We start from the raw sequence: 14,007 nt of genomic DNA on the forward strand, positions 1-14,007 counted from the left end.
TAAAATGACATATTCGGGAGAAAATAATGCTGGAAGCTATAAAATGTTATTAAATAATTTATATCAAGGCATTCTAGGACTAATCAGTTTATGGTCTTTTAAAATCACTGGAATTCAAAGCAAAAGAAATCACCTTGTGGTGTCTAAGATATGATCTGGCAATTGGAACTGAATTCACGTTCAGGCAAAGCTTTGGTCGGCTTGAAATGTCAATCGATAGGTTATGCACCTTGCCACTGGTTTTCACAGGAGGTTAGGAAATCCTGCTGCACCAGGTACAGGTTAGTTTCATCTAATCAGATTCAATGGCCTACTTAACTGTCATCCTTTCCCTCTCTCTTTCCCCTTCCTATTATATGCCCAATGTTTAGCTTCTCTCTCAATTTAGACTTTATGCCCTTTACATATGTCATAGTTACTCTTCATAGTGAGGTCCCAACTCATTGCTTCAGATGTCTTGAAATGTATCCCTACCTGGATGTTTACAGATTCCATACACTTGTAGTACTGCCAGAAGTATTTCTAGTCTTCCTTATGTGTAAGATTTAATCATTGATATTTAGGGTGTTAAGTTCTGTTACAAAGGTAACAGTCAAATTTATTCAAGTTATTCTAAATACACGAGGACTAAGGAGAACAACTCTAATCAGAGGTCAAAGAAAACACGGTGATGCAGCAAGCAGGATGGTCTTCCCATCTATTCATTCATTAGCTTTTCTGATTGAATCTCAAACAGAAGACCCACCTTCAGAGGCAAGAAAGTAATGTGGTCTTCACTATCTTCTGTACTAACTTTTAATCTCAGACCAGGTTACTCTTAACCATATTGATTAATCCCAATTGTGATGCCTGGGAGTAGACTGAAGGTGTACAGATTTGAGGAGATGCTGCCTGAGTGACAGGCAGACAGGTTAAAATCAAGGTAGTTCCCTCCCATAATGGCTGCCTCTTATCCAGAGTGAACCTGTGACGTACAAATGAATAGCACATTGCAAACATGAAAACAGGTGCGAATTTTGCACTCCCATGGCAGTTTTTATCAGTGTTATTTTAATTCACTCCTGAACTCAACCATAACTATTATATTTACTAATCCATAACTTAATTTCATATTGAAATGTTTTCTCTGGGGTACCCTAGATATTGATTTTTATTTAGGTTTAATCCTGCAAACAAATTGATCCTGGGTGAATTGAGAAAGAATATTCTAAAACTTAGGGAAATCCTGGGCCCCGCGTCGGGCCCCGTATTGTGAGTTCAAGCCCCTTTGACAGCTCAGAGCCTGGAGCCCACTTCGGATTCTGTGTCTCCCCCTCTCTGCCTCTCTCACAATCGCACTCTGTCTCTCTCTCTCTCTCTTAAAAATAAACAAACATTAAAAAATTTTTTTAAAAAGGCATTCATTCCAACACCAGAGCAGAGCCTGATGGAAAGTAAAGTTAGCATTTTCTAAACAACATAGCACAAAATACAATATATTAATCAGTCTTAAAACTGATTTGATAAAATCACAATATCTTTGAGTGCAGCCTTTTTTGCAGTGCAAAAATGAACATTTCTCTAAAAGCCCTTGACACTTGGTCTTTCTGCCTCTACTTGAATATTTCAGTGACTGAGAGTTTAGAAGGGTTGTTCTTGAAGTTGGGAGTAAACCAAATGATCTGTAACCCTCCCCTGAAGGTTCTGCTTCATTAGGTCTGGGGTCTAGGAATTGTATTTAACAAGCTCTGCAGGTGATTTGACTGCATGACAAAGTTGGAAAATCTCCATTTGGTAAGTCACTCACATGCTGAACCTAGCTCTGCCTGCTTCGTGTCTATCCATGAATCTAGTTCTGCCCTCTGGGGCACTCCACTGCTGTACACAGTCATTTATTTCCTTGCATTTTTTTTTAAATTTGATAGAGAGAGAGACAGAGACAGAGACAGCGAGCACACAAGCAGGGGAGAGGAACAGAGGGAAAGAGAGAAAATCCTAAGTAGACTCCAGGCTCATTGCCCCCTACAACCTTGGAATCATGACCTGAGCTGAAACCAAGAGTCGGATGCTCAACCAACATGAGCCACCCAGTACCCCTCCTTGCATTTTTTAAATGAAGTATTATATGCCCAGTACTTTTGTACTGGGATATATTATTGAAGGCTAATCTAGTGAAGGCTATTATAGCAAAGGCTAAAAGGCTAAGATGCTTGTACTCATAAAGCTAACATTCTAGCAGGGATACTGAGACAGTGTCAATGAAAATAATGAATAACTATAGTATATGGTGATAAGAGCTATCAAGTAAAGAAAAGGAAAACACACAAATGTTAAAAATTTTTAAAAATATAAATTGGCATACCAAAAATTGGCTGAACTCAGGAATTTATGACTGAAATCTGCAAGAGCACTCCTATTGTATAATCCTTAGTTTCAACCATTTTGCCAAACAAAAGCAATATACAAAAACTTGAGGGGACACTCACCTGCATCACAATTTTCAGTCACAGTCCCTTTATATAGAGGGTGGCTGAAGGAAATCTTTCCATCTTCTCCTTCCATGTGAACGACTAAGAGGCCAGGGGCTGTCCTAGCTGGGACCCCTCGGTCCATAACTTTTAACTGCAGCAAGATTGGAAAAGATTCTGAAGATGGGTTGTGCCGAAGCTGAACTTCTCCTGTATACTCATCAATTGAAAACATTGACTGAGTCTCTGCGAAACCAAACATGACCGTTCCATTGGGTCCCAAGTCGGGGTCACTGGCTGTCAGAATGGCAGTTGTCTGGTTAGTAGGTGACTGGGGGGAAAGAAAAATTTCAAAGGGGTTCTGCTCCCACACTGGATTGTTGTCATTAACATCCATGACATGCACTTTTATAATGACTGTGGTGCTTCTTGAGCCCTGGACACTACAGTCTCTGGCCACAGCCCTGAACGTATGCTGAGATCTGGCTTCTCGGTCCAAGGTGTGGCAGGTTCTCAATGTCCCCCCCACAGGATCAATGGTGAATGCACCAGAAGTTTCACCCGCCAGAAAATACTCAGTTTGCCCATTCAGACCTTCGTCCTTGTCCACGGCAGACAACACAAGAACCACTGTCCCCACTGCAGCATCTTCTCTCACGGAGGCCTGGTAATGCAGCGTGGGGAAGGCAGGCTCATGGTCATTGTCGTCCAAAACTCTGACGTGCAACTGCGCTAGAGAGCTCCTCGGTGGGTCCCCTAGATCGGAGCACAGGATGACTAAGGTAAAATTGCTGACTTGCTCCCGGTCCAAAGCGCGAGTGGTTGAGAGGTCTCCTGATGTTTCATTAATAGCAAAGTATTCATCAGTATTTCCATCTGTGAAAGAATACAAATACAAATTCAAAATCGGTTTGAAGAAGTAGAAGTCTTTTACTGGTTATATATACATACATATGATTCATGTGTATATGTGACATATATATACATATACCATTTATATACATGATGAGATATATGTAGGATTCATTCATTCAACAAATATTCATTTCATAGTTATTACATCCTAGCATTTTTCTAAGTCCTGTGTTAGGAGGGCAGGCGGGAATGCTTATTAGAGAGACAGAGAGCACAACCGGTCCCTAAAGAGGAAGGAGCCAGGCTAAATGTTTTGGCAAGTGTGTGGTAGGCAGAGGGGAGAGCCTGAAGGAAGCATTCTATGGTAATGTGATGCTGTTGGGCGAATGACTGGGTCTTTGAGGTGAAACAATTTGGAGACTGAAGGAAATCTTAGAACTCTTGGAATTTAACAGCCGCAAATGTTCTAGTGTAACTAGAACACAGGGTTCCCTGGGTGTTTGCAGCCAGAGGGCGGGAAGAGGGGGGCAGCTGGGAAGACATGAATTTAGGAGAGAAGCAGAGGGTTAAATCATGAAGCGCCCAGTGTACACTGCCGAGGAGCCCACCTTAACATCTACAGGGAGCCCCTGAAGGGTTTTAGACCGGAAAGGATCATTCTTCACATTTCTGTTTTAGAAAGAAGCCTGGGCAGAATGTCAGAGCTTGATTAGAATACAGGAAAGTTAGAAGGCTATTACAGTAATCTGCTTGAGAAACTGGGAGGTTCTAAAAGAACAGGTGCGTAGAGGAAGTGGACATATCCCAAAGATATTAAGGAAAAAAGGAGTAAGGGATGAAAGATTCATGATGGGGCTTAGGTGAAAGAGTGAAGGGTGTTTAGACCAGTTTTGCTTAAAATGAGGTCAGAATACACCGCTGGGGTCATATGAAGTTTTCTAAGGAGTATTTGGAAACTGGCAGTTTTAAGGGAATTCCCAGAAGCGCAGTTTACACATTCTCATTCCTAAAATGAGAATCCTGCCTGAGAAACCACCTAAAATCACATGAGTTTGTCTTTTCCACATTTCCTAATGTCACCTTCGGCATCCTCTTGTGTCTATCTCTTGAGCGTGGTGTCTTGGCAGCTGGCTTTGCAGGTCCACAGTGCTTCGAGAAAGATTTCTAAGTCTCTCAGTGTCTGAGGGCACAGGACTCCAGCTGGGGGCCTGACCCTGCAGGTGCCCTTGGCTTGGGCAGGGCCTGTGGGATTGAGGGAAAGTAAGGACCCTGGATTGGCCTGGAAAATTGTTTTGTTGTGCCTGAATCGCAAGTCCCCAAAGACCTCCAAGGAGCCGACACCGATGCAAGTACATAAGGGTCTTTATTACAAGCTCGAGCAGGGGCTCAGCCGTCATCCGGCGCAGCAGCAGCAGGGTGAAGCCCCAAACAATAGCGAGCAGGGTTTTTATGGGGTAAGGGACCGGGTGTTACGGTGCACACATTGTACGTATAGCATCATCACATAAGCACCAATCACAATTGTACAGCACCCATGATAACAGTTTTGACCATTCAGTGTCTGTGAGGCATCCAGTTACTTTTGGCAGGACCCAATCATGACCTTTGAGAATCCTTTGAAAATGACCGATTATGAGGTGNGCCGTCATCCGGCGCAGCGGCAGCAGGGTGAAGCCCCAAACAATAGCGAGCAGGGTTTTTATGGGGTAAGGGACCGGGTGTTACGGTGCACACATTGTACGTATAGCATCATCACATAAGCACCAATCACAATTGTACAGCACCCATGATAACAGTTTTGACCATTCAGTGTCTGTGAGGCATCCAGTTACTTTTGGCAGGACCCAATCATGACCTTTGAGAATCCTTTGAAAATGACCGATTATGAGGTGAGCTCAAAGGGCCTACGTGGGGTTTAGGCAAGAATCCTCAGTCCCTGACTCAAACCACAGGAATGTTACACATTTCTTTTGATTGGCTGATCCAAGGGTGGTCTGAGGGTGGCTTTAGCTGAAGCTTTTCCTGGAACTGGGGCTACGTGCAGCCCGAGGTTGCTCTTAATGGAGGACTTAATTTCAGGCTCCTCAGTTTGTGTATATTTTTTAAAAAGTAGGGGCACCTGGGTGGCTCAGTTGGTGAAGCATCTGACTCTTGATTNTAAAAATTAAATAGTCTTTTTATTCTATTCAATATGTTTAAAAAGTGATATAGCTGTTTATTTTAACACGTCAATATTTATGATGCTCTGAGAGACACTATTTAAACTTCTAATAAAAACTCTTAGTCGATTATTTAAACATATGTGTGTTGGGAGTCCTGGTTCGTCAGGACTCCGCTAAGGGCAAGTTGAGCAAGGTCACTTGCAAAGACTCTAGGAGAAGGTCCCCATGATGGGGGACAGCGGGGAGGAGTACAGCTGGGGACACATCGGTAATGTGATGCTGTCAGCCACAATTATCAGGTCTTTGAGGTGAAATAATTTGAAATGGGAGGGAAAGATAAGTGTGTTTGGGTGGAAAAAAAAAGATTAGTCAGGGGCTCATGGGTGGCTCAGTCAGTTGAGCATTAGATTTCTGCTCAGGGGCTCAGGTCATGATCTCATGGTTCACGATTTCAAGCCCACATTGGGCTCTGTGCGACAGCTCAGAGCTGGGAGGCTACTTGGGATTCTGCGTCTTCTCTCTCTGCCCCTCCCCAACTCATGTTTACTATTTCTCTCTCTCTCAAGAATAAATAAACAATAAAAAACTTAAAAAAAGGGGCGCCTGGGTGGCTTAGTCGGTTGGGCGTCCGACTTTCGCTTAGGTCATGATCTCGNAGTTAGCTTTTTCCTTTACTGTGTTTCATCTGTTATCACTCTGTAAATTGTTGAAAACTGATAATAATGCAAATGATTCTTGTCCACAGAAATGCAAATTAATCATGCCTAGTGGAATGTCAGTGATTATTGTCCTGCAGATAGAGCTCTTCTGCATTTCAGAATTCCTTATTTCCCCAGTGTGTGTGTGTGTGTGTGTGTGTGTGTGTGTGTGTGTATCTTAGAATTCACCTTGGACCATGGAGTGCCTGGGTGGCTTTGTTGATTTTAGCTGAGGTCATGATCTCAAGGTTCCTAAGTTTAAGTGCCCCCTCCCCCAGCCCCCCATCAGGCTTTCCACACTGACAGTGCACAGCCTGCTTGGGATCCTCTCTCTTTGCCCCTCCTCCATTTGCTTGCTTACAGGCGCTCTCACTCTCTCACACACTCTCTCTCTTGCTCTCTCTCTCTCAAAAAGGAATAAATAAACCTAAAAAAAGAATTCTTCTTGGAACAATTTTAACAACTTTCTGTTTTGCTCATTAATTAATCACTTAAAAAATCTTTGACAGTTGTTAATTTTATATTTGTATGAAAGTCATCACTTTACTTTAAAAAATGGTCTTTAATGGGATTAAGATGAAGAATGCAGATAAGATAGGGAGATAAAGGGGTGCCATGGTAGCTGAAGACAGGGACTGGGTGAAATGACTCAGTGAGAGTGTGTCTATGAAAAAAGTAAAAAAATAAGCACCAAACACCATGAAATTTCAATAAGTCAAAGGACCACCCCCAGAACAAGCAAATTGGGAAGGCTTGTCTAGAAAGGCAATGAAGGATCAGGAGAAAGTGACTTTCTGAAGTCAAGGTGGGGCCAAGTGTCCAGGGTGTGGTGTGCAAAGGCACCAAGCAGGACAATAAAATTACAAAGTGAAAGGATCCGCTGGATTTAGCAACAACAAGATCCCAAGTGTTCTCTGCAAGGGTAGATATGGAACACATAGGTATCAGGCTAAGGAGTGAAAGCAGGGTAAAGGCATAGAAACCACAGAGAAGACAGTGATTTTTAAGACGCTTGACTGCGAAGGAAAAGAGACAGCAAAGGGACGTATCTGAGGGAAGATTTTTTTCAAGATGAAAAGACTGGTAAATACTGATGGGGAAAACAAGTGGAAGGGGAAATTTTGACAGTAGGGGAAAAAGCAACTGAGCAAAAAAAAAAAAAAAAAAAAAAGTGTCCCTGATGCAGTGAGAGGGGACAGGTGGCAATCAGGGAATTGTTTGTAATCAGTGCTCAACTCAACACACAGAATTCGAGAGCAAGCATTTAGAAAATCTTACAGACATTTGACAGAATAATTTTATGTCTGCATGATACCATAATAGATTTTTTAAAACTAGGGCTTGCATTTTGCCTGCTTTTTTTCTCACAGTAATTCATATTTATTGTATTTTACAAAAGTTTCAGTGCACAACAGATCGGAAATTTTAAAAAGTTCCAACTCTGGTCCTTAATCACTGATTGTTTGGGAAGTTCCAGAAATCAAGTGGTGGTTATAGAAGAAGGAAAGGATCCAATGTCACAGGCAGGAAAGAAGAAAATGGGGCTCACTTATACAAGTCAGTTTGAAAGGGCATCATTCTTCTGGATGAAATATGACATTATACATAAACATTTAAAACATATATGCCCTTGAACATGATAACTCCACTTACATGTATCATAAAGATAGGTAAGTGTTGTTCAACTGTAACATTTTTATAATAAGACTGCTACTATTGTCAATACCTCAAAGACCACATAAAAGGGGATGGATGAAATCAATGATATTTGCATATGCAATAGGAAGAGACATCATTAGAAATGCTAACATATATGTCTATTTACTCATCTGAAAGGTTCAAACCTTTCAGATATATGAAAAATGAGTTTACAAAACAAGGTAACAAAATAGCATATATAAGTTGTCCAATATATGTAAAACTGAGGTTTCCATTCACCAAAGTTCATGGTAGAGCACTTTTCAAATTAGTAAAGGGCTTATCTTAGCAAGTCACAAATTTGGTTGTTACTACTTTTGTTCTTCATAAATCTGTATATACATATCCTATAACAATCATATTTCATTTTTCTAATCAGGCAAAAATGCAATAAAGCTATTCTCATTTTGGAGTAAAACGGGTGGTACACAGAAAATGCAACTGGTCATAGAATTTTTAGCACATAGAGAGTAATAGCTTTCAGCAGAAGCTAGTTCCAAAACTGTTTTTACAAGATCTGAAGATCTGAAAGCAGTTTCTTCCCATAATATACAGTCTCTGAAGCATTCCTCTCTCTCCTCAACTCATACATTCTATGTGCACTCCAACACCGGCCAAAAATCAGATTCTTCAATCACTTTTTCTTTTAAATGAGTAAGAAGATGCGGCTCTCTCCATACAAATGCTAACAATATTCTGCCAGAAGTCTTTATGGTTCTGGCTCAAAGGGAGCAATATCACAAAATCATCTTCTGGTAGAAGTTCCTACAGATTTTGATCAAGGATGGGATATGGTGTAGATCTTAAGTGTGGCACTGACATTCAGATCTGGGAGCTCTCTGTCTGCTCTAGTCTCTGGTCCTTTCATTTAAGGACCTGACAGGGGTGCCTGGGTGGCTCAGTCCATTAACTTGCTCTTGGGTGTGATCTTTCAGTTAGTGAGTTCAAGTCCTGCATGGGGCTCTGTGCCGACACTTCAGAGACTGAAGCCTGCTTCGGATTCTTTGTCGTCCTCTCTCTGCCCTTCCTCCACTCACAGTCTATCTCTGTCTCTGTCTCTCTCAAGAATAAACATTAAAAACATTTAAAAGAAGAGTCTGACAAAAGTCTTGATAGCTCAAAATAATAAAAAATATTAGTGATCACATGAAAGAAATAAAAATAGAAAAAAGTTACATGTTCCATCTCCACACCCACTAGTGTTAGTATAGAAAAATTCACGAGAGGGGCACCTGGGTGGCTCAATCAGTTAAGCGCCCACTTTTGGCTCAGGTCATGATCTCGTGGTTCACGAGTTCGAACTCTCATCTGTGCTGACAGCTCAGAGCCTGAAGCCTGCTTCGGATTCTGTGTCTCCCTCCTCTCTGCCCCCTCCCGGCTTGCACTCTGTCTCTTTCTCTCTCTCAAAAATAAATAAACATTAGAAAAGAATTGAAACAGAAAAAAAGAAAAATTCACAAGAGTCATGGAGGGGAGATTTGAGAATTCGGAGGCCAGTGGTTCAGAGTGTCTGTGGAAAGGACATACACAGCACCAAAGAGCTCTTATTGGGTGTGTATTCTACAGTCACTGTAATAAACACCAAAATACAGAATAATCACCAGTGTGTCAACTCAGGCAGTATCCTGGGGAGAATTTTAAAAAAAGAAAATACTTACCAATTATATGATACCTGACAGCTCCGTTATTGCCAGCATCCATATCAGAAGCCAAAACAGTGTAGGCAACCCCTGGCTCTTGGTTTTCCAGAACCTCAATGTTATGAGTGGGGACAATAATCTCTGGTGCGTGATCGTTTTCATCTTCCACAGTGCAGAGAACTGTGGTGGTGCCAGATAATGAAGGGACTCCTCCATCTCGCACAAGCACTGATGTGAAATAAAAGACAATGCAGATCGTGCCATGAATTTATTCCATACATAGACTGCCCCAACTAGACTGCATCAGACCCAACTACCTGGGTAGCACTGGGTCAATAACATTTTATTTAAAGACACTCTACAGAAATGTAAAATTTCACCACTACCCTCCTGCTGCTGATTTTTGTTTATTTAGCATAGTCCAAGGATCCCTTACCTCGAAGGGTGAAAACTTCCTGAGATTCTCTGTCAAGTGTGGTGGTTGTCACTACCTCTCCAGTGTCAGGATTTATCCTGAACAACTCAGATGAAGCACCTGGCATGATTTCAAACTGAAACTTGGAATTGATTCCTTAAGAAAAATATAAAGAAAAACTTAGTAATTATCCCTCTGGAAACCATTCATCTGTTTTCTTACTCTTTTTTTCCTGTGAACATGTCAGGCCACGGATGAAAAAGGCAAGATACTTAAAACATCCTTCAAATTAAGGTAAAACATACAGCGCGCGCGCACACACACACACACACACACACACACACACACACACACACCTCTTTTGGCTGTTCTTGCTAAATAAAAGCCTCATGGACTGAAATGCTTGATTTTCAAAAGTCTTAGGAGACTTCCCCATGGTGAATGCTTAAGATTTTTTCTCTCCCATAAAAAATTTCTTATGAGTGTGCAACTCTACAATATATTCCTAATTACTCCTTCTAACACCTCTGATTGTGATTTAATGACATAATTATAAGCTTGAGAGGCAAATGACAATTTCTGTAGATCAATCCTCTATTTAAAAACTTGTGCTCACTTATGGTATTTTGTTTATTCCCCAGCACAGGAGGAAAGCATGTAGACTTGCTTATATGCATGTTTTTGTTTGTTTTCTATTTAGCATTCAGTCTCCTATCTGGAGTGAGAATAGGAGATAATGTGGTACCACGTTATCATGTATTTTGAAAATAATGTTTCCCAATTTTTGTGGTTTCATTTCTTCCCTAAGAAAAGTATGACATCATTTCCATCATTGATAAGATAAAGATCATTCATACCATTAACTTCATGAGCTTATCCCAGGCTATTGTAGCTTATTTGCACCTTATATAAGTTTCCTTTTAATTATTTTCCTATCTTCTTTCTTAACTGACAAGAATCTAGGAATAGACATAGTACTTAGAATGTATGATTTTATACTTCAATAAAAGATGATATGCTATTCTTTGTCCTTAACAACAACACCAAAAAAGTTAATTACAAATTTCCATCTTGTCTTAAAAATTTTCATTCCACTAAGGTCTAGTGGCTATAATATAGGACTGAGTGCTGTAGGGAGTTTAATATAAGGCTAGTTTTATGTAGGAGTAAACGTGCATGTCTTCTTACTATGTCACTCGAAAGGAAAAGGGTATTTGACATAGTCTGCAGGCATTTTAATGACCTTAAGAGAAAAACAATGACTAATAAGATACAGTAATTTGTTTGATATGGTATGGTCAGAGGTCCCTCCCAAAATACCATTCTATCAGTAGACATTAGGTATATTATTCCACTAATGATTACTTAATAATCATGGAGATTACTTTGGTATCATAATGATCATGTAATCTCTTCTGTAGCCAAGACAAAAATTCTAAAAATTCCAGGTTAAATGTATTATTTCTATCTCTTTGTACATTATTAAAATGGAAACAGTACCATCTTACATCTACTTTTCCTTGTTCCTCAAATATTTGATGAGCAAAATTAAGTGTCACGCATAGTGTTAACAGCCTAAGAGACAATGGTGAATCAAACAGTTATGGCCTCTGCCTTCAGGGAGTTTACATAGAAACAGCACCATTTAATTTTGGACACTTTATTTTTTATTTTTAATAGTTTATTGTCAAGTTGATTTCCATATAACACCCAGTGCTCATCGCCACAAGTGCCCTCCTCCATGTCCATCACCCCCCTTCCCCTCCCATCCACCCCATCTGCCCTCAGTTTGTTCTCGGCATTCAAGAGCCTCTCATGGTTTGCCTCCCTCCCTCTCCCCAACTATTTTTCCCCTTCTTCTCACCCATGGTCCTCCGTTAAGTTCCTCCTAATCCTCCTATATGTGCAAACATACGGTAGCTGTCCTTCTCTGCCTGACTTATTTCGTTCAGCATAACACCCTCTAGTTCCATCCATTGCTACAAATGACCAGATTTCATTGTTTCTCATTGCCATGTAGTATTCCATGGTATAGATAAACCACATCTTCTTGATCCAGTCGTCAGTTGATGGACATTTAGGCTGTTTCATGATGTGACTATTGTTGAGAGTGCTGCTATGAACATTGGGGTACATGTGCTCCTATGCATCAGCACTCCTGTATCCCTTGGATAAATTCCTAGCAGAGCTATTGCTGGGTCATAGGGGAGTTCTATTGTTAATTTTTTGAGGAATCTCCACATGTTTTCCAGAGGGGCTGTACCAGCTTACGTCCCCACCAACAGTGTAGGAGGGTGCCCATTTTCCACATCCTCGCCAGCATCTAGAGTTCTCTGATTTGCTCTTTTTAGCCACTCTGACTGGCATGAGGTGGTATCTCAGTGTGGTTTTGAATTGTATTTCCCTGATGAGGAGGGATGCTGAGCATCGTTTCATGTGTCTGTTGGCCATCTGGATGTCCTCTTTGGAGAAGTGTCTGTTCATATCTTCTGCCCATTTCTTCACTGGATTGTTTGTTTTTCGGGTGTGGAGTTTGGTGAGTTCCTTATAGATTTTGGATATTAACCCTTTATCTGATATGTCATTTGCAACTATCTTTTCCCATTCCGTTGGTTGCCTATTAGTTTTGTGGGTTGTTTCCTTTGCTGTGCAGAAGCTTTTAATCTTGATGAGGTCCCAATCGTTTATTTTTGCTCTTGATTCCCTTGCTTTTGGGGATGTGTCAAGTAAGAAGTTGCTGCGGTGGAGGTCAAGGAGGTTGTTTCCTGCTTTCTCCTCTAGGGTGTTGATAGTTTCCTGTCTCACGTTCAGGTCCTTTATCCATTTTGAGTTTATTTTTGTGCATGGTGTGAGAAAATGATCTAGTTTCATTCTTCTGCATGTTGCTGTCCAGTTCTCCCAACACCATCTGTTAAAAAGGCTGTCTTTTTTCCATTGGATATTCTTTCCTGCTTTGTCAAAGATCAGTTGGCTGTATACTTTTGGGTCCACTTCTGAGTTCTCAATTCTGTTCCATTGGTCTATGTGTCTGTTTTTGTGCCAATACCATACTGTCTTGATGATGACAGCTTTGTAGTAGAGGCTAAAGTCTGGGATGGTGATACCTCCCGTTTTGGTTTTATTTTTCAGTATTACTTTGGCTATTCGGGGTCTTTTGTGGTTCCATACAAATTTTTGGATAGTTTGTTCTAGTTTTGAGAAGAATGCTGGTGCAATTTTAATTGGGATTGCATTCAATGTGTAGATTGCTTTGGGTAGTCATGACATTTTAACTACATTTATTCTTCCAATCCATGAGCATGGAATGTTTTTCCATTTCTTTGTGTCTTCTTCAATTTCCTTCATAAGTTTTCTATAGTTTTCATCATACAGATCTCCTATATCTTTGCTTAGTTTTATTCCTAGGTATATGGTTTTTTTGTGCAATTGTGAATGGGATCAGTTTCTTGATTTCTCTTTCTGTTGCTTCATTGTTGGTGTATAATAATGCAACCAATATCTGTATGTTGATTTTGCATCCTGCAACTTTGCTGAATTCGTGGATCAGCTCTAGTAGGCTTCTGGTGGGGTCTGTTGGGTTTTCTATATAGAGTATCATGTCGTCCGCGAAAAGTGAGAGTTTGACTTCTTCTCTACCAATGCTGATGCCTTTGATTTCCTTTTGTTGTCTGATGGCTGATGCTAGGACTTCCAGCACTATGTTAAANTTAGATTTTGTACTTGCGCTTTTTCTAATTTCTTGAAGCAGGCCTGGGGTGCAACGTACTTTCCTCTTAGGACTGCCTTTGCCGTATCTCATAGAGTTTGAATCGTATTTTCATTTCCATTCGTTTACATATAGTTTTTAAATTCTTCTCTAATTGCCTGATTGGCCCATTCATTCTTTAGAAGGGTATTCTTTAACCTCCATGTTTTTGGAGGTTTTCCAGACTTTTTCCTGTAGTTGATTTCAAGTTTCATAGCATTGTGATCTGGAAGTGTGCATGGTATGATCTCAGTTCTTTTATATTTATTGAGGACTGCTTTATGACCCAGTATGTGATCTATCTTGGAGAATGTGCCATGCACACTTGAGAAGAAAGTGAATTCCAT

General features: G+C 40.6%; 1 protein-coding gene across 1 annotated transcript in view; it reads right to left on the reverse strand.

Moving 5' to 3' along the window:
• The window catches only part of DCHS2 (dachsous cadherin-related 2), a 243,136-nt gene that overhangs the window by 53,211 nt on the left and 175,918 nt on the right, over positions 1–14,007 (reverse strand). Inside the window, exons 11-13 of the mRNA XM_077770949.1 lie at positions 9,937–10,071; positions 9,519–9,728; positions 2,466–3,323 (exon numbers count right to left, since the gene is read on the reverse strand). Coding sequence (XP_077627075.1) covers positions 2,466–3,323; positions 9,519–9,728; positions 9,937–10,071 — 1,203 coding nt within the window. The remainder of the gene's footprint in view (positions 1–2,465; positions 3,324–9,518; positions 9,729–9,936; positions 10,072–14,007) is intronic.

The sequence above is a fragment of the Crocuta crocuta genome, unplaced genomic scaffold (genome assembly GCF_008692635.1).
Source record: "Crocuta crocuta isolate KB4526 unplaced genomic scaffold, BGI_CrCroc_1.0 scaffold166, whole genome shotgun sequence".
NCBI lineage: Eukaryota > Metazoa > Chordata > Mammalia > Carnivora > Hyaenidae > Crocuta > Crocuta crocuta.